Here is a 21,510-nt window from a genome sequence, read left to right as displayed (position 1 = left end):
GCCTCAGTTGGACCAGCGTTCGTGCTGGACGTGCAGACCGCGTGAGACGACACTTCATCCAGTCCCAAACATGCTCAATGGGGGACAGATCCGGAGATCTTGCTGGCCAGGGTAGTTGACTTACACCTTCTAGAGCATGTGATACATGCGGACGTGCATTGTCCTGTTGGAACAGCAAGTTCCCTTGCCGGTCTAGGAATGGTAGAACGATGGGTTCGATGACGGTTTGGATGTACCGTGCACTATTCAGTGTCCCCTCGACGATCACCAGTGGTGTACGGCCAGTGTAGGGGATCGCTCCCCACACCATGATGCCGGGTGTTGGCCCTGTGTGCCTCGGTCGTATGCAGTCCTGATTGTGGCGCTCACCTGCACGGCGCCAAACACGCATACGACCATCATTGGCACCAAGGCAGAAGCGACTCTCATCGCTGAAGATGACACGTCTCCATTCGTCCCTCCATTCACGCCTGTCGCGACACCACTGGAGGTGGGCTGCACGATGTTGGGGCGTGAGCGGAAGACGGCCTAACGGTGTGCGGGACCGTAGCCCAGCTTCATGGAGACGGTTGCGAATGGTCCTCGCCGATACCCAAGGAGCAACAGTGTCCCTAATTTGCTGGGAAGTGGCGGTGCGGTCCCCTACGGCACTGCGTAGGATCCTACGGTCTTGGCGTGCATCCGTGCGACGCTGCGGTCCGGTCCCAGGTCGACGGGCACGTGCACCTTCCGCCGACCACTGGCGACAACATCGATGTACTGTGGAGACCTCACGCCCCACGTGTTGAGCAATTCGGCGGTACGTCCACCCGGCCTCCCGCATGCCCACTATACGCCCTCGCTCAAAGTCCGTCAACTGCACATACGGTTCACGTCCACGCTGTCGCGGCATGCTACCAGTGTTAAAGACTGCGATGGAGCTCCGTATGCCACGGCAAACTGGCTGACACTGACGGTGGCGGTGCACAAATGCTGCGCAGCTAGCGCCATTCGACGGCCAACACCGCGGTTCCTGGTGTGTCCGCTGTGCCGTGCGTGTGATCATTGCTTCTACAGCCCTCTCGCAGTGTCCGGAGCAAGTATGGTGGGTCTGACACACCGGTGTCAATGTGTTCTTTTTTCCATTTCCAGGAGTGTAGATGCAAATTATCCCGTAAAAGCTTACTTAAAATGTTCCAAGAAACAGTATTAAGTGAAAAATCAAGGAAGATATTTCAGCTGCATACATATTGCTCTCTTAGGGACTGTGTGTGTGTGTGTGTGTGTGTGTGTGTGTGTGTGTGTGTTGTAATTAGTCTAATTTTGTTTACAGAGTAATTTAAGCAGTCATTTCCCCACTGCTCCTTGCATACATCTCTCAGCTGACCCATGTTCTCACCTAATGCCGTCTATCCGCAGCCCCATCCATGCCCTCCGTGCTCACTGCTTTGATATTTCCACAGGATGTCTGACATAATTATGCATCCGCACTGTAGTGGTGGATTCATTGCCCATAGAGGTGAATTAGTTACATAATTTATTTGCCTCGATGTGCAATGAATCCACCGACTTCAGTGTGGATGTACAATTATGTCTGACCGCCTGCAGGAATCTCAAAGTAACATGCATGGAGGACATGGATGGGGACTGCAGATAGATGACGTTGGGTGGGAATGTGAGTCGGCTGAGAGGCGTGCTGAGATAATCCGCACAGTTGTGATAAACACTGTGTCTGGGTGGTGCAGTGGTTGATGCAACAGCCTAATATGCAGGAGATCCTGGATTCAACTCCTCGTTCGACACACATTTTCACTTGTCGCCGCTGATTCTGCACAACATTCCGAAGCAGCTGGCATTTCCTTTCCTTTCTCTCCCCTCCACCTTCAATTTACATAATTGTATCACAGCTGCAGATTTCACATGATGTCTGTTCTTTCAGACATGTCCGAAAGAACAGACACCGTGCGTTCATGTAATATTTTCCTATAAAATGATAAGTTTCAAATTTCGTTCAGTTAGTTTGTTATGCGAGTGCATAAAAATTTTTGTCTCCATTACAAATTTAGTTTCCTTGGCTTGTAATGTTGGCACACTGATTTTTAATTTTCTTGCAAACTCACTTTTCAGCAGCATATGTGTTAAAAAATGCAAAATTTTGGGTGAAATGATTTAGATCTTTCATGTTCTAAATGATACAACAATGTAGACGAGACAGAGTTAATAAATAAAAAACAGGTTTTTCATGTTTGAGATTTACAGAATTACTTCTACGCAATTGCTACACTGCTAATAAAAACGAATCCTTCTCACTGTATTTTCCTATAAGTATGTTTTATGTTGCGCCACAAGAACAAATTTATAAACTATTTTGAATATTTCAAATTAATTTGAGAATGACTTGAGTGTGTTTCAGTTTACATTAAGCTTGCCACTAATTACAGAAAATGTAGGCGAGACCTTAACAAAATTATCTAAATATCCAGTTTCTGTACATATTTGTCTCAATAATTACCAACCTATCAAATGTTCTAATAAATTTCGTGACTCTGTTTCTGAGATGCACACCGGATGAAGTAGTGTGATCTGCCACTACATAACAGCACAATATACAAGTGTCTTGGTTTCAATTGTTAATTTAAAACCGTTACTTCTAATGACAGAAACTTTTAATGTTAATAATAATAATAATAATAATAATAATAATAATGATGTGTCAAACATTAATCACATTCAATTAAGTAGTTTTTTCAAGGCATAACATTTCTGTCAATGGGTGCAAACTATAATGACAGAAAACTTGTCCACTGTACAAGAGGGATCAGATCTAGAGAAACAGTTGACTGGTCTGAAGAAGACTGAGAAATAATGAAGTTACCAAATGAGATGGGAATTAGAAAAGCTGACAATGTAACAGAAGACGAAAGAAATATCTGAAATTTAGCTGCAGAAGGGCATTGAGCAAACACAATGACAACAGATGAAAATTAATGTTGGACCAGAAATCAAACTCGGGTTTCCTACTTCTTGGAAATGGTCACCTTTAATGTCTCGGGTATCCAAGTGCATCCCACATGTGATCCAAATCTTCATATGCTACACACTACAGAGTACTGCCCCCAACCGTTAATCTACTTTCTCGCAGCCTAACTGTATTCTCACAAGGGCTCAGATACTGTTGTGCATCCACATGCCACCATGTGGCACCCCTCCCACACACAGTCAGACATGCATGTCTGAAAGAACAGACATCATACATACTATATAATGAAACAAAAGTACAGCCATGCTTTTGGACGGAATGAAAGCAGCTAGGTTATACAAAGGGCAATGATATACAAGTGAAAACAGAGAAACTGTCAATCCCATTTTAAATGAAGCCCAATTTAAATCAAAAGCAGGTTACTATACAGTTTTTTATATGGCTGGAGTGGAAAAGGTGGTGTATGAGATTGTTTTAGACATATGAAATAAAGAGCTAAAGTTATCAGATCTTGCAGTGCAGTTACAGAATGAGGACAGGTTATAGTACTCCTCCGAAGGACACCAATGATCAAGAATTCAATGAATAAATCAAGGTGTGTTGAAATCATGTTGTCAGCCTAGTAACATCCATTCACAACTTAGCTTATGAAAGACTCATATGATAATAAAATCCAGTATTACACATATTTTATGCAAGAATTCATTCTTAATCTCGAGTCTCCAATTTTCACCAAGTGTTCTTGTAGTCATCTTGGACAATGGAGCTATTATTATTATTATTATTATTATTATTATTATTATTACTATTACTATTATTACTATTTTATATCTCATTTCTGTGCCTGTTGACTGTGTGGCACTTCAACTACAGGGTATTCCACCCTGTGCTTCCCAGTATCTTATTTACATCATAGAAGTAAAGACTGAGGACTAAAGACTGGACTAGAGTTTTTATTTTAGGTGGCAATAAATTCAGAAAAATATTTACATCACATATATGCAAGAGTGAGATATCCTGCACGCTACAACAATTTCTTCTTTCCACTTTAGGTGAGATGATGCCAACTTATTTTACTTTGTTTACAGTTGCTGCTAGATGGCTATCAAGGAATAAGGGAGCAATGGTTTCATGAAAAATTTGCTGATCATCTTCCATTACTGTATTGGAATCATCTGTGAAACTTTTGGGCTTAAATTAAAAAGTGAAGTTTTTCCACTCTTGGGATGATGAAGAATGATCATCTGTATTACTAAGTGACTGTCCCAGAAACTGGTACTAATTGCAGCTTGCATATCTAATGGCTTCCAGAGAGAAAGAAAAAAAAATTATTATTTTCAGTATTTCACGTAATTATTGACCGAATTTAAACTTTTAACACAATAAGAAAAATAGTACAGTTTGAAATTTTGTCTGGGTGTGTTTTGAGGCAGTGCAGCTGATGTCATGCAGATACTCAGACTTTTTACAGAGAATCTTAAACCTTTATGAAACTCTTTCTCACTGACACCCCACCACAAAATGATGAAAGGAAAAAAGGTTTATTGCTTACTACATTTTCACTGTTCATGCCATCCAACTTCATCATGCATGCACAATGTTTCAATTCATTACTTTTTTTTACTATAAACTCTATTTGCAACAAACTTTGCCAGCAGTTTCTAAATATATCACTTAATGTACACGCAAAATTATATCATTGTACAGCACACAGTTCTTGAGATATGACATCATAAACATTTAGATGCCTGGAAAACCAACTTTTGCTTAAAATGAAGTGCAAATCATCCACACTATATTCATCCAGTGTCGTAATGAGACCACTTGGAAACTTTCAACAGACTAATTGTAATATTTTGACTAAAGTTCAGTCTTGATCACACCATTTATGTTTCAATGACATAAGTAACCGGTTTCAGTTATTTTTACATAATCATCAGCAGCAGTTGACTTCGTAGCAGCTGAGGAGAGCTCCGCCTACCATCCGAAGGGAGCCATAGGTCTGATGATGATTATGTAAAAGCAACCGAAACTGGTTACCTATGTCATTGAAACATAAATGGTGTGATCAAGACTGAACTTTAGTTAAAATATAATAATCTATTGATCACTGTATTAAAAAAAAAAAAAAAGTGGTAGAAGCAATGTTTTTAGTAGTGGCATTGTCATCGGCTTATAAATGACAGTTACAAAATGTAACCCAGATGAAACGAAACTGATATACACAGAGAAAAGCAGCACACACACTAAACATTGAGGGATTTCTGAGAGCAGGTTTCAGTGATGACTTCTCTGGCCTGCAGATAATTCATTGATACATAATTTCTGGCAGTTGCCCAAATGTATTACAATGGGAAATTCAGCATTTTTATTTTCATTAATAATACATCTAAATTAACACTATAAAAATACTTGTTGGGATCCAACACTTGAAACAGTCACTAGATGTCTGGCCATAGCTTGTTTGATGCCATATGACATTTTGATTAATGTAAATGGCGTGTGTGGTAGTTACACAAGACTGACTTGTATTTATCATAAATATTATATTTTTTTTAGGTTGTCCATCAGCTGTTCATGAATGACGTACTCTACGGCCTTAGGTACTGCAGGTACGATGAGTCTAGTCACATGATCATTTGGTTTTTCATTCTTGGGTACTGGTTGAATTAAGCTGTTTCAAATCAGTAGAGCATATAATGCTAATTGTAGATGTATGTAAGAATCAGAATAATTATGTCAAAACTGTTGTTAATCATACCCATGCTCTCCTAAATTACCTACTGCATCAACCGAGACTTCCAATACATCTTTCACTACTGTGTGTACTGAAAAATGTTTTAACAGAAACATACCTGTCGCAAAGGTCACTCCTTATGGCAGACTCCTTACTACAGCTTGATATTTGCCTGGAGTGTTGAAAGCAGTGAAACCGGTCTGCCTTCCCTAAGCCAAAGTTGCAGAGTTTATTCCACATTTATGCTGGATTTGACTCAGTACAACAGGATGCTACTGAGCACAGTTTCCTTCACTTTTTCCACAGCTTATTTTATACCTCATAAGGTTCAGAGTCTTGCTTATTCATCACCTGTTGTTCCACGGCCAGCCAATGAGCAGGGGCTCTCTCTAATTTGACTGAATGCCGAGAAAGATGTTTGTCATAAAATGTATTTGTAGTTGAGACTTACTTTTATCAGTCTGTATAGTGTACATTAAGAATATGACACGGGCCTCACACAATAGGTTGTTATTGCTGAGAAGGAAGAGGTGGGAGAATGATTGTTGAAAAGCTGAGTTAACCATTAAATGACTGTGCCGCACATACAAGAATGAAACCAAATTTTAAAGTCTGACTTAATTATTAACAATGTAGGAAAAGACAGACTGCTACTTATCATAAAGAAGACATGTCAAGTTGCAGACAGGCACAGTTAAAAGACACTTACTTAAAGTGTTTGGATACAGCCGTCATCAATAAAATAGACACACACATGACTGCCAACTCCAGCATCTTGGGTTGGAATACAACTATCAATCTGTCTTTTCCTACAATGTTGATATTCCTACCTGATGTTTCCAGTGTTTGATTAATTAATTATTAACCATGTATGTAATGAATAGTTTCCTTTTTTCATTCTTGCAGATAATACAGCAGTTCTGGTAGTAATATGTAAAATGCACAACCAGACATAAAAAGCTGGTTTGTTGTGCTGACAGCCTGATGTCCATCTTATCAGTTGGCGGAATATCAAAGCCTTATGTATTATTGTTGATGTGTCTTTACTTTGCCAGCTCACTTACTGAGAGATGATTGACTGTGGATGTATTGTATCAGATGCTTGAACAAATTGGAATAAATCTCCACAGTTTGTTTGAAGTTTACCACAAAAACATATATATAACCTAGTTCCTTTCCTACACTTTCAGTGCTATCCACAAGAATGGCTTAAACTAGGTAGTTAGGCATATAATAACAGCATCTGTCATAATATAGTACAACTATCAAACCACCTGATTTCAAGCAAATATTTCTCACTGGTTTATAATGGTGTATCACTCATTCAACTCAATCGTAATCAGTTCTTCATCCCACTTTTGCCAGTAGTACTACTTATTTAATTCTGTAACCATGAACGGGACACAAAAATCAAGCACGTGAATACTAGTAATAAAAATCTTACTCAAAACTTTATGATCACTACATGGATTTCTGCCTGAACAACAAGTTCTTGCCTCCAATGTATAGTAATTGGTCAGTTATATGCAGTGTTATATGAAATTTTATTTTTAAACTAAAAAAAGTGCCCTTAAAAAATTATGTTGTGAAGTATCTGTACCCCTTATTTTTCTTGTATTTGATGCTTTAGAATCTTCATATATGCTTTAATATGATGTATCAGGTGACACTCAGACCCATTGCATTCCTCTTACTTCATCACAACACATATCCATATCTTGAATGTACTGCCACTTATATAATTGTCAAATAGACCATGACTTCACAAAGATTTGTATCAGGTTTTGACTTCATTTGTTTATAGTTTTTCAAATGAAATTAAGATTCTGAATGAAAAGTGTGATAATCAGTTAAGATACGAAATTACGTATCAGGGAGAATAAATAAGAACTTTGCAGTTCGCTGATGACATGGTAATTCTGTCAGAGGTGGCTAAGAACTTAGAAAAGCAGTTGAAAAGACTGGATAGTGACTTGAAAAGAGATAATATGAACATCAATTAAAGTAAAACAAGAACAATGGAATGTAGGAAGGATTTTCTAAAGGTATTTGTCTGCAGTGTAGCCTTGTGTGTAAGTGAAATGCGAACACCAAGCAATTCAGACAAGATAGTGATAGAAACTTTTGAAATGTGGTGCTATAGAAGAATTCCAAAGATTAGGTGGATAAATCAAATAACCAGTGAGCAGGAACTGAACTGAATTGGGGAAATTTATGGCTCAACTTGACAATCAGACTGAAGCCCACCACAACAACAGGTGAAGGGACATAATTCTGTTTAAAAAGGTAATATAGTATGTACTGCAAACCTGACAATGCATTTTTAATGTTCTCTTACACACTTTTTTTCAGCCCGTCCAGAAAAATTTAAACGGGAAGCAGTCCAAAGTACTTACAGTTGTTCTAATATATATATATATATATATATATATATATATATATATATATATATATATATATATATATATATATATAATAGAGGGAAACATTCCACGTGGGAAAAATATATTTAAAAAGAAAGATGATGAGACTTACCAAACAAAAGTGCTGGCAGGTCGATAGACACACAAACATACACACAAAATTCTAGCTTTCGCAACCAACGGTTGCCTCGTCAGGAAAGAGGGAAGGAGAAGGAAAGACAAAAGGATATGGGTTTTAAGGGAGAGGGTAAGGAGTCATTCCAATCCCGGGAGCGGAAAGACTTACCTTAGGGAGGACAGGTATACACTCGCACACACACACATATCCATCCGCATATACACAGACACAAGCAGACATTTGTAAAGGCAAAGAGTTTGGGCAGAGATGTCAGTCGGGACGGAAGTACAGAGGCAAGGATGATGTTGAAAGACAGGTGAGGTATGAGCGGCGGCAGATTGAAATTAGAAATTAGCGGAGATTGAGGCCTGGCGGATAGCGAGAAGAGAGGATATGCTGAAGGGCAAGTTCCCATCTCCGGAGTTCTGACAGGTTGGTGTTAGTGGGAAGTATCCAGATAACCCGGACGGTGTAACACTGTGCCAAGATGTGCTGGCTGTGCACCAAGGCATGTTTAGCCACAGGGTGATCCTCATTACCAACAAACACTGTCTGCCTGTGTCCATTCATGCGAATGGACAGTTTGTTGCTGGTCATTCCCACATAGAAAGCGTCACAGTGTAGGCAGGTCAGTTGGTAAATCACGTCGGTGCTTTCACACGTGGCTCTGCCTTTGATCGTGTACACCTTCTGGGTTACAGGACTGGAGTAGGTGGTGGTGGGAGGGTGCATGGGACAGGTTTTACACCGGGGGCGGTTACAGGGGTAGGAGCCAGAGGGTAGGGAAGGTGGTTTGGGGATTTCATAGGGATGAACTAAGAGGTTACGAAGGTTAGGTGGACGGCGGAAAGACACTCTTGGTGGAGTGGGGAGGATTCCCGGGATTGGAATGACTCCTTACCCTCTCCCTTAAAACCCATATCCTTTTGTCTTTCCTTCTCCTTCCCTCTTTCCTGACGAGGCAACCGTTGGTTGCGAAAGCTAGAATTTTGTGTGTATGTTTGTGTTTGTTTGTGTGTCTATCGACCTGCCAGCGCTTTTGTTTGGTAAGTCTCATCATCTTTCTTTTTAAATATATATTTCCTTACAGAAACTTTTCGTACATATTATCTCTTCTGCAAATTTAAACGAAATGTGGAACACTGTTATGCACCAATAAGCAAAAGCGTTTTACAGATTTAGCAATGATCATCAGTCCAATCATGACTAGATATAACAGGGAAATTTTAAAATGCCACACTCTACAAAAACCAATTACAGCCATATTTGTTCTTGTATTTATTGTGGGAACAAGGCAGTTGTATTATGAATTCTGAGGCAAACTATTACTTTAATTATAATCTGATGTATGTTAAGTTCTATACAATAACATTCAGATAAGGTAAGAGCCTGAATGACTGCTTGGTGACATTTGTGAGTCATCACTTAGTAACCTATTGTCATGATGAATTTTTCATCATTTTGGGTTGTTACAAAACAAATACTGACAATTGGGCAGATTTATTCAATCTACTAGTTTAAGATGAATACTGAAGGCTGAAATTGTAGAAGTGTATCCTTCGCTGACAGCAGAAAAATATGCCCCCTCCCCCACCGACGACAAGTGTTCAAAAGAAAATAATAAATTTTACTTGTCTTCTCCAGAAGTGTAAGACATACAAATGTCCCACATTCAAAACCGTTGGGCACATCCTGCATAGATGTCCTGGGCAAGGTCCGGTCACAAACTATGCTTTTTCCCTCTGCACAACATTACATCAAACCCCCACTATATACAGAGTGTTACAAAAAGGTACGGCCAAACTTCCAGGAAACATTCCTCACACACAAATAAAGAAAAGATGTTATGTGGACATGTGTCCGGAACACTTAATTTCCATGTTAGAGCTAATTTTAGTTTCGTCAGTATGTACTGTACTTCCTCGATTCCCCGCCAGTTGGCCCAATTGAAGGAAGGTAATGTTGACTTTGGTGCTTGTGTTGACATGTGACTCATTGCTCTACAATACTAGCATCAAGCACATCAGTACGTAGCAACAATAGGTTAGTGTTCATCACGAACATGGTTTTGCAGTCAGTGCAATGTTTACAAATGTGGATTTGGCAGATGCCCATTTGATGTATGGATTAGCACGGGGCAATAGCCGTGGCACGGTACGTTTGTATCGAGACAGATTTCCAGAACGAAGGTGTCCCGACAGGAAGACGTTCGAAGCAATTGATCGGCGTCTTAGGGAGCACGGAACATTCCAGCCTATGACTCGCGACTGGGGAAGACCTATAACGACGAGGACACCTGCAATGGACGAGGCAATTCTTCGTGCAGTTGACAATAACCCTAATGTCAGCATCAGAGAAGTTGCTGCTGTACAAGGTAACGTTGACCACGTCACTGTATGGAGAGTGCTACGGGAGAACCAGTTGTTTCCGTACCATGTACAGTGTATGCAGGCACTATCAGCAGCTGATTGGCCTCCACAAGTACACTTCTGCGAATGGTTCATCCAACAATGTGTCAAACCTCATTTCAGTGCAAATGTTCTCTTTACGGATGAGGCTTCATTCCAACGTGATCAAATTGTAAATTTTCACAATCAACATGTGTGGGCTGACGAGAATCCGCACGCAATTGTGCAATCATGTCATCAACACAGATTTTCTGTGAACGTTTGGGCAGGCATTGTTGATTGGGCCCCATGTTCTTCCACCTACACTCAATGGAGCACATTATTATGATTTCATATGGGATACTCTACCTGTGCTGCTAGAACATGTGCCTTTACAAGTACGACACAACATGTGGTTCATGCACGATGGAGCTCCTGCACATTTCAGTCGAAGTGTTCGTACGCTTCTCAACAACAGATTCGGTGACCAATGGATTGGTAGAGGCGGACCAATTCCATGGCCTTCACACTCTCCTGACCTCAACCCTCTTGACTTTCATTTATGGGGGCATTTGAAAGCTCTTCTCTACGCAACCCCGGTACCAAATTTAGAGACTCTTCGTGCTTGTATTGTGGATGGCTGTGATACAATACGCTATTCTCCAGGGCTGCATCAGTGCATCAGAGATTTCATGCGACGGAGGGTGGATGCATGTATCCTCGCTAACGGAGGACATTTTGAACATTTCCTGTAACAAAGTGTTCGAAGTCACGCTGGTACGTTCTGTTGCTGTGTGTTTCCATTCCATGATTAATGTGATTTGACGAGAAGTAATAAAACGAGCTCTAACATGGAAAGTAAGCGTTTCCGGACACATGTCCACATAACATATTTTCTTTCTTTGTGTGTGAGGAATGTGTCCTGAAAGTTTGGCCGTACCTTTTTGTAACACCCTGTATGCAAACTATTCTAGTATACACTGAAAAAAAAGGCATGCATCCATCAAAATGAGGTGACTACAGCCGACACTAGTTAAATATCTGTTCTAACAATCCAATACTCAAAGCTATATATTAAAGGTTTTGTTATTAAATTAAACCTATGAAAATCTCCTGAAATTTCAAACAAGTACAGTGTTTTTGCATGTGTTTTAGCTTTTTAATTTGAACAATCATCACGTGTGTTGTCCATTATCAAAGTCTTACGACTGCTTATGCTGAAAACTGAGGAAAAATGTAAACAAGTGAATAACACACTTTGGAGGACAGATCTACCTTTCACTATTTCCACCCTTTCATTTACAGAGTACCGTAACTTACAAATGCTTAAGAAATTTTTTTTTCTAGCCCCACAGTTCTTGGCCATGTTTATGAGTATATTGTTTTTAGATTTTTACCGACTGATGTAAATTTTCATATGTGCCACCTTGCAACTGGATGGTGTCAGAGGCTGATGAATGCACTGTTCCAGTATTTGCATGTCTAGGATGGGCTCTGCATACATGACTTCTTTCATGTGCCCCCACAGGTAGAAATCTAAAGGGTTCACATCCAGCTACTGGGTGGGTCATGTGACTGCACCACATCGTCCAATCCATCGGCACTTACAGATGCCAAGATGCCTCCCATGTAAATGCGGAAGTGAGCTGGAGCACCATCATATAGTAGCCACATTACCCTTTGTACCACCGAAGGTATGTCTTCAGCAGGGAAGGTAGGGTCACCTGCAGGAAGTGCAGAAGTGCCTCGCCTGTGAGGTGTTTTGAAAGGGTGACTGGTCCTAAGAGGTGCTTCCCAATATCACCCATCCACAGATTGAGGCTGAACCAGTGCTGATGGCCTCCTATCACTCTACCATAGGGATTTTGCACAGCCCACAGGTAGCTTCTGTGAAGGTTGACGATATTGTCCCTTGTAAAGGTAGCCTCATCGCTGAATAGGATGGATGACAGAAGTATTATTCCAATGTACTACTGAACCCACAGCATCTACAGTACTCACAGTGTACTTAAGACACATGTTACTTAGGCTGCCATCAAACTATGGTTAATCACTTTCAAATTTGTACATAAGATTATACAAGTAGCAGAAATGTTCTTTCAGAAATCAAGCAGCCTATTTACTATATAAAATTGAAAGGATAGGGGAAAAAAGGGGGAGAGGATGTTGTAACATACTGACAATTTGCAAAAAACATTAAATTTTCTTCGTCCTTGTGTCTTAGGAGTAAGCTACCTAATGTGGGTGCTACACTGTTCAGAACTTGACATTCGGTTTCCTAAATTCTTTCGACATGACCCACTGACATCAACTTACAAGGATGAAGGAAAAGTGGAAAGAGTGCACAGTGAGATAAAAGCACATGGTTGCAACACCATCCACAGAGAAGGTATACCTGAAAGCCCCTGGAGGTAGGAAGAGTCATCAGATTGACTTCAGTGTGGTTACAAAAAGGTTTGGGAATCAAATAAGACACTGTAGAAGCTACCCTGGCCCAGACACTGATAGTGATTAGAAAATATTATCTGAAATTTGAAAGACTTAGGTGGAAACAACAATTTTAAAAACGTTTTGCAGGAAATACTGGAGACCTGGAACTGGAGAACACTGAGGAAATCAATCTGGAAGAGGAGGAAGACTATATCTTGCACAATGTGTTCGATCTTGCAATCAGGCTGCTAAAACCTGTAAAAGCCACTGAAGTTGATGGTATACCAGCGGAACTCAAGGCTGCTGGAGAACAGCTGTGTAAACAACTGTTCTATACAAAAATGGGGAGCTCCCAACAGACTTCAAAAAATGTATCACAGTGCCAATACCAAACAAACCATCTGCAAAGAGATGTGAACAATATAGGACCCTCATTTTGGTAACACATGCGTAAGATCTTAGCCTATCATTCTAAGGTGGATAGATGGGAGGATAGATACAGCGCTCGTGGATGACCAGTTTGGTTTTAGAAGAGGTGTATGAACATGAGAAGCAATACACCTACTCGGCTTATGATTGATTCAGGAGGAAATACTAAAGAATGGTCAAGACACATATATTGCCTTCGTTGATGTAGAAAAAGCATCTGACAGGATAGACTGGTAGCAGCGTTTTAAGAACCTGAGAGACATTGGCATAAACTACGAGGACAGAAGATGCAGAGACTGTATAGAGAAGAGCTGACTGTCATAAGATGTGGTGAACATCAAGAAGAAGCTACTACTAGCTAGGAGGTATGACAGAGCTACTCACTGTCTCCCACCTTTTTGAGGAGATCGACAAAATGTATGATGAGATAGAATAGATTATTCAGATAGTTAGGGGAGCTAAAAATTTAATATTCATGGGGACTGGAATTCAATAGTAGGAAAAGGAAGAACAGGAAAAGTAGTAGGTGAATATAGACTGCATGAAAGGAATGAAAGAAAAAGCCGCCTGGTAGAATTTTGCACAGAGCATAATTTAATCAAAGCTAAGACTTTGTTTAAGAATCATAAGAGAAGGCTGTATACGTGGAAGAGACCTAGAGACACTGGAAGGTTTCAAATTGGTTATATAATGATTAGACAGAGATTTAGGAACATGATTTTAAATTGCAGGTCATTTGCAGGGGCAGATTTGGACTCTGACCACAATTTATTGCTTATGAACTGCAAATTAAAACTGAAGAAATTGGAAAAAGACAGGAATTTAAGGAGATGGTACCTGGATAAGCTGAAAGAACAAAAGATTGGAGAGAGTTTCAGAGGGAGCATTAGGGAACGGTTGACAAGAATGGGGGAGAGGAATACAGTAGAAGAAGAATGCATAACTTCGAGGGATGAAATAGTGAAGGCAGCAGAGGACCAAGTAGGTGAAAAGATGAGGGCTAGTAGAAATCCTTGGGTAACACAAGAGATATTGAATTTAGTCGATGAAAGGGGAAAATATAAACATGCAATAAATGAAGCAGGCAAAAGGGAATACAAATGTCTAAAAAATGAGATCGACAGGAAGTGCAAAATGGCTAAGCAGGAATGGGCAGAGGACAAATGTAAGGATGCTGAAGCAAATATCGCTAGGGGTAAGATAGATACTGCATACAGGAAAATTAAAGAGACCTTTGGAGAAAAGAGAACCACCTGTACGAATATCAAGAGCTCAGATAGAAAACCAGTTCAACACAAAGAAGAGAAAGCAGAAAGGTGGAAGCAGTATACAGAGGGCCTATACACGGACGATGTACTTGAGGGAAATATTATGGAAATGGAAGAGAAAGATGAAGAGGGAGATATGATAACTATGTGAAGAATTTGACAAAGCACTGAAAGATTCAAGTCAAAAGAAGGCCTCAGGTGTAGACAACATTCTGTTACAGCTGTAAGAGAGCCAGCCATGACAAAATTCTTCCATTTTGTGAGCAAGATGTACGAGATGTGCGAAACACCCTTAGACTTCAAGAAGAATATAATAATTCCAATTCCAAAGAAAGCAAGTGCTGACAAGTGTGAAAAGTACTGAACTATCAGAATAGTAAGTCACAGATACAAAATACTAACACAAGTCCTTTACAGAGGAAATGAAAAACTGGTAGAAGCAGACCTTGGGGCAGATCAGTTTGGATTCAGGAGAAATGTAGGATCACACAAGGCAGTGCTGTTACTATGACTTCTTACAGAAGATAGGTTAAGGAAAAACAAATCTATGTTTATAGCATTTGTAGACTCAGAGGAAACTTTCATAATGTTGACTGGAATACTCTTTTTCAATTTATAAAGGTGGCAGGGGTAAAATACAGGGAGTGAAAGGCTATTTACAATTTGTACACAAACCAGAATGTAGTTACAAGAGTCAAGGGGCATGAAAGGGAAGCAGTCGTTGAGAAGGGAGTGAAATGGGGTTGTAGCCTATCCCCGATGTCATTCAATCTGTATATTGAGCACGCATTAAAGGAAATAATAGAAAAATTTGGAGTAGGAATTGAAGTCCAGGGAGGAGAAGTAAAAACTATGAAGTTTGCTGATGACATTCGAATTCTGTACGTGACAGCAAAGGACTTGGAAAAACAGTTGAACGGAATGAACAGCATCTTGACAGGAGGATATAAGATGACCATAAAAAAAAGCAAAATGAGGATAATGGATGTAATTGAATTAAATCAGGTGATGCTGAGGGCATTAGATTAAGAAATGAGGCACTTCAAATAGTAAATGAATTTTACTATTTGGGAAGTAAAACAACTGATTATGGTCAAAGTAGGGAGCATATAAAATGTAGCCTGGCAATAGCAAAAAAAGTGTTTCTGAAGAAGTGGAATTTGTTAACATCAAGTATAGAGTTAAGTGTCAGGAAGCCCTTTCTGAAAGTATTTGTAGGGAGTGTAGCCAAATATGGAAGTGAAACAAGGACGATAAACAGTTTAGACAAGAAGAGAATAGAAGCTTTTGAAATGTGGTGCTACAGAAGTATGCTGAAAATCAGATGGGTAAATCAAATAACTAATGAGGAGGTACTGAATAGAATTGGGGGGAGAGAACTTATGTTATAACCTGACTAAAAGAAGGGATTGGTTGGTAGGACACATCCTGAAGCATCAGGGGATTACCGGTTTAATACTGGAGGTAAGTGGGGGGGGGGGGGGGGGGTGTTAAAATCGTAGAGGGAGACCAAGAGATGAACACAGTAAGCAGTTTCAGAGGGAAATAGGTTGCAGTAGTTAATTGGAAATTAAGAGGCTTGCACAGGACAGATTAATGTGGAGAGCTGCATTAAACTATTCTTTGACTGAAGAGCACAACAACAACACTGAGAGGGCAACAGACGAAGCTAGGGAGAAACTAATGGCTGTAGGAGGAGTTAGAATTCATGGCAAGAAAACAGACATGCTCAGATTTGCTGATGGCATCACAGTGTAAAGTGAAGATGCAGAACAACTAGAAGTGATGCTGGTTCATATGGAAACCAAACTTAGATCGTCCTATAATATGAAAATTAATAAATCAGATCATGGAGGAGAGCAGGTGCACCACCTATACCGCTCTGGGGAACAAAGACAGAAATGGATGGCAAACTACTACTAACCAAACTAATGGTTTAAGACATAACAAGAGTTCATTTCAACAGCGTATGGTGATATATAGGCCTAATGCATACCCTATAGTAAGTGATAAATACTCTAAAGTCTGGCACCAAAAGCAGAGAGCCAAGTAATGCTACATTTTGCTCTTCTCACCACTTGCTTGCCATGTAGGCTTCCATGTTCTTATACTTCAAGTCATAAAAGTGTGTGAAAGAAGTTTTTAAGCACAGCTTCATTACATGACATATTCATGTAGCTCCATTACATGCTGAGTTCTGCATTCTACAAAAAGAAAGAAAAAAGTTCAAATCTAAACTGTCTCAATATCTAAAGTACACGACACAATATGGTACAATGACAATTACAAAAGAACTAGTAGTTCTTCGGGGGGGGGGGGGGGGGGGAGGGAGAGAGGGGGAGGGAGGGAGAGATATCCTACAGTATCATCGCTTAAGTGGTGCTTAAACAGATAATCACTTAACTGAGTTGACAAAAGAAAATACAATGAATTAAGCACTATATATTGTAACGGATTTGTTTGCTCAATATTAATTGAATGTCAGTCAGTCAACTGTGCTGATCACACATTCACAACGAAAGTACACTGCATACAGAAGTATGTGAAAAACAGATTTTTCCTGTTCCACCAATGAATGTAATAAGCAGTGCACATAACAGTATCCACAGAACATTGCAAAGTTCTGTGCAACTTAATCACTTGTAAGTACAGGATGCACATACAGGGGAAATGGTGTATTGTATTTATTCAGGAATAAAAAAAAGTAAGATTTATTTTTTTTATATTCAGTAATTTAGGATGCAGCAAAGGGAGACACTAAACACTTGTTTCTTGGTAAATGAATGCTGTTTTTGTATGATGTGTTACATCTTTCAGTTTTAAGATGAGGTATGCCTATAGGCCCACTATACAAAAAAAAAAAAAAAGCATCTGCTGTATAGTTAATGAGCTGTACATAACTGATCTTCCAATAAGGAAATGACATAGAAACTTCAAAGCCATTAATCAAAACTAGATAAATATACATAATTGCAATGGTTGTCTCAAAACTCTTCGCAGTGTATAATTACACAGTGTACCATTAAAATTAAACATACCTGAGTATCAAAATAATAAAAGTGTAGCCTTTAACCCTACTTTTTGGTCAGTTATGTTCGTTTAGTATATACAAATCTAACCTGATATATTGAAAGGCGGGTACTAATTAGAGCGCTGGACGTTTTGCATTGGGAACGAATGTCTTTGCAGGCTGTTCTACATGTTTCAACCAGTTTCACAACTGCAGGCACTCACAACTTTAACATTGTAATCACGTAAACAATGAAGACCTGGATTTACGTCAGAAAACTTCGGAAAATTGTGTAGTTCATCTATCTGTTGGAAACACTGCTGCTGTAATTTCTTGTAGAAAAATTATTCGATTTGATATCCTGTATTAAACGATATGATGATTAGTTTCGATTCAAAATTCAAGAAAATCGTATTTTAAGCTACCCACACAATCCTTCCTAACCAAACCTGGTTTCTTCTCACTAGAGAAATGCGCCGAGTTACGAAGTGCACCAACAGATAGCTCTGCAAATGCTTTTCGGTAAAATATTACTATTCTAGTCATTCAGTGACCTATTTAACAATACCAATTAAAATTCCTTAATCAAGAGAGTATCTGAGCGAAGTCTTCGTTGAAAGTAATTCTCCTATGCCGTTATGTCTTGTATCTGGTGCTGTAATTTCACTTTTCCTCTTACTTAAGTTTTTGTTGGGCATCTCCGGACGAGCATTAACTTCGCTCAGAATTCAAAATTTACTTTACGTATAGGCTTAATGGGGACCGTTATGGAACACTAATTAATTCTGGAAAACACAGATAACTGTAGGAAAGACATACAATCTTCAAAAAGGAATGTCAACACAAATTAACTGCGTTATAATAAAGGAGCTCACTTGACTTCGGAACCATGTCTGAATGCAAAGTGTAAGTGAAGTGTCCTAGAGACCTACATTTATCCTCTCTCCACTTTTTTAAATATTACGTAACGAAGAATATTTTAGTGAAAATTTTGCGTCGGAGACATTTTTGAGAGCTTCCTGAAGCTCAAGAACAAGAGAACGTTGTTCAACATAGTGCAGTTACTGGTCAAAACATGCATGAGGAGACTGCTACTAGGCCTATGAGCGTTCCGAGCTCCGTTGCCGCTACGACTACACAGTCCACAGCTACGGACCACAATTCAGCCGAGCTACAAGTGTCATATTCTTCAAGCTCTGCAGGTAATTTCAAGATCTCTCGTAAACCTTGACGCCGTGTTTCACAGTAGTCCGTCCTATTTAATTTGGCGGTTCTGTGTCGTGACACCGTTGTGAAATTGTTTACAAAGTGACCTGTTCATAAAATGTCTAATTAACAAGTGTGAGTACTTTTGTGGATATTTGGGTATCTTGCACACAGATAAACCGAGACTTATAACAGCTTTCTAGGATATCACATTTCCAGCAGAAAAACAAATGTATAACGCCTGAAATAGTTTCTTAATTTCCGCCACCACATTTTGAAACGAAGTCCTGTAAAGCAAAACATTTGCACGTACTATGTGTTGTACTTCTTAGTGCGTACAAACGCTAACGAAAAGCGAAGCCGGAACTGGCCATTTGAGCGTGTTAGTAGGACATGCCGTGCGAAAGGAAGAGTTGAGGCAGGTTATGTGACTGCGCGAAAGTGGTTTCTTTCAGCGAAAGTAAAACGTTCATGTCCTTCGATATTACATCAGTTACTTTCATTGTCACGGATCGTAGACATTAAAAACAGCTTGCGAACTGCATAATCAGAGCGCTGTCAGCTACAAGCATATGCTTAAGTCTTATCAGTGAACGTTTTATCTGCAGAGCGCAAATGTGGCACAGTATAAAACTGTGCCATTGTGTTAGTAGCATGCGATCAATTATAGGTGCAAACAACTCTACATCATGCAGCTGTACTGATAATATGTTGCTGAAGTTTGAGGTATCCCTCTTGATTTTAACAGTATCATCACAAAAATAAACTGTAGATAGAAAGGACAATGCTTAACACACATCAGCTTTGCATTTGTGGAAAGAAATAGTGCGATTTTCTCAAGTGTCGAACTAGTAGAAGTCATCTGCGCATGCGTTGCTTATTAATTTTCTTCGTGCATTCCACATATGTCACGAAATCACACTGAATATGAAATGATATAATAAGGATACCAAAGCTTTACGTTAGTCCACACAAGAATAATATTGATATCGATATACATACATTTGCCATTCCAAGTGGGCGTGGAAATGAAGATGCTTAGTAAACTCGTCGTGTAAAACGCCAAAAGAAAATCAGAAGTGAGCAAGTGTATAGGTCTTGGAATTTGCTTTGCAGCAGAAATTTATCGTAACATTTCAGCTGTATTAGAATGCATGGAATTTGTATTATTGGAATGAAGTAAACATACAATTATATTAGTGTGCAAACAGAAGAATTGTGTCACATGATATACGGTACAAATCCAATTTCGCCTTGACGATTGTATCGTCCAGAACGTCAGAATAATCATCGAGATGTGACGACTGTAATTATTTCAGTATTATTGGTAATAAAAACATCGAGCTGCCTGTTTTAATTTGCTAAGCTTGTTGTGCTTTATCGTACCTCCTTGGTGGTGTTTTGTTTTAGACGGGCAATAAAAAATAGTTTCCATTCCTTCGTGCCGTCATGCTACTTGGCACGTCGTCGAGCGTATAAATGTGTCTGAAATCTAAAGGTCACTCACTATAAATCACATGTAGATTACCGTCAAATGTACTCAGTACTTAACGTGCGGATGTGGTATTCCTCTTAGATGAATGATTGGCGTGTTCAGGAGAACTATATATAACGCTTTTAAGACTATGTTAATTTGAAGACAGTCTCCAAACATTTGAAGTTATAGAATCTATTTACAGTTGATAAGTATTTAAAACTACAGAAGGCGTCTGCAGTTAGTGGGATTACAGAAGTAGTTGGAAATCTTTGTCGAAGAATACGAAATAAAAACTGTTTGAAATACAGTAATGTTGCATGGAGCGTGCCGTAAACGAGCCAAATGTAGGTAGAAACATTTAGGAACATCACACCCACGAATTATCATATATATTTACAACGTTTAATTTGTTTGAGATGTGTTAAGCCAAATGATTACAGCGTGTTGGTAGAGCTTTCCATGACTTTGTTGTGTGTTATTTTGGCTGTAGCAAAGATACAAATGTTAAGTTTTACTGATGGCCCATGAGTCATCAACAGCGATGCAGTCTTGCTTTTTATTTCAGGTACTGATTCCTTCGCCGCGTTAATGCCGATTAAGTTTGTTTTACTGGAAAATTTGTTCATTCGAAGGCATACGAAGACGAATGATTGAGATTATTTCCAAAAAGGAGCTTCTGCCCAGATATTTTATTAGGTCAAGTGGATGTGCAATGGAAAAGTTGAAGCCACTGTTTTGGATCATCCGCCATTGTAGTAAATGCCATAACCAGCAAGTTTCATCAAAAATAAATGGATAAAAATGCTTTACCAGTGTTTTTATTTTCTTACCGCTAAGTGGTTAATCTAAATAAACCTTCACACTCAAAGAGATCAGCGGAAATTATTTTAATGTACATTGACCAGTGACGTGTATTATGGTTTTATTGACGAGACGGCCCGTGAAAGAGGTAGCACAAATTAAAGCAGAACAATAGATAAGTAAACATTATGCTCAGATCGCACGTGGATTCCACGTGAGACTACGACGGGAGCAGCAAGGCAGCCACGTGTTGAACAAAGCTACG

General features: G+C 39.4%; 1 protein-coding gene and 1 long non-coding RNA gene across 4 annotated transcripts in view; one reads left to right on the top strand and one right to left on the bottom strand.

The window, feature by feature from the left end:
* The window catches only part of LOC126187422 (uncharacterized), a 38,283-nt gene extending 20,057 nt beyond the window's left edge, over window positions 1–18,226 (bottom strand). For 2 of the 3 annotated variants that reach the window (XR_007537727.1, XR_007537725.1), the window contains exons 1-2: window positions 17,790–18,226; window positions 16,827–16,955 (exon numbers count right to left, since the gene is read on the bottom strand). This is a non-coding gene — a long non-coding RNA (uncharacterized LOC126187422). The remainder of the gene's footprint in view (window positions 1–16,826; window positions 16,956–17,789) is intronic. The other variant, XR_007537726.1, reaches the window with a different exon arrangement.
* A 407-nt stretch (window positions 18,227–18,633) lies between these two features.
* The window catches only part of LOC126187399 (uncharacterized), a 587,650-nt gene continuing 584,773 nt past the window's right edge, over window positions 18,634–21,510 (top strand). The window contains exon 1 of the mRNA XM_049928462.1: window positions 18,634–18,963. Within this exon, the coding sequence (XP_049784419.1) occupies window positions 18,837–18,963 (127 nt within the window). The 5' untranslated portion in view covers window positions 18,634–18,836. The remainder of the gene's footprint in view (window positions 18,964–21,510) is intronic.

Source organism: Schistocerca cancellata, chromosome 1, assembly GCF_023864275.1.
Source record: "Schistocerca cancellata isolate TAMUIC-IGC-003103 chromosome 1, iqSchCanc2.1, whole genome shotgun sequence".
Lineage (NCBI taxonomy): Eukaryota > Metazoa > Arthropoda > Insecta > Orthoptera > Acrididae > Schistocerca > Schistocerca cancellata.
The sequence above is the reverse complement of the archived record's forward strand: the minus strand, read 5'-3'. Positions and strand labels throughout refer to the sequence as shown.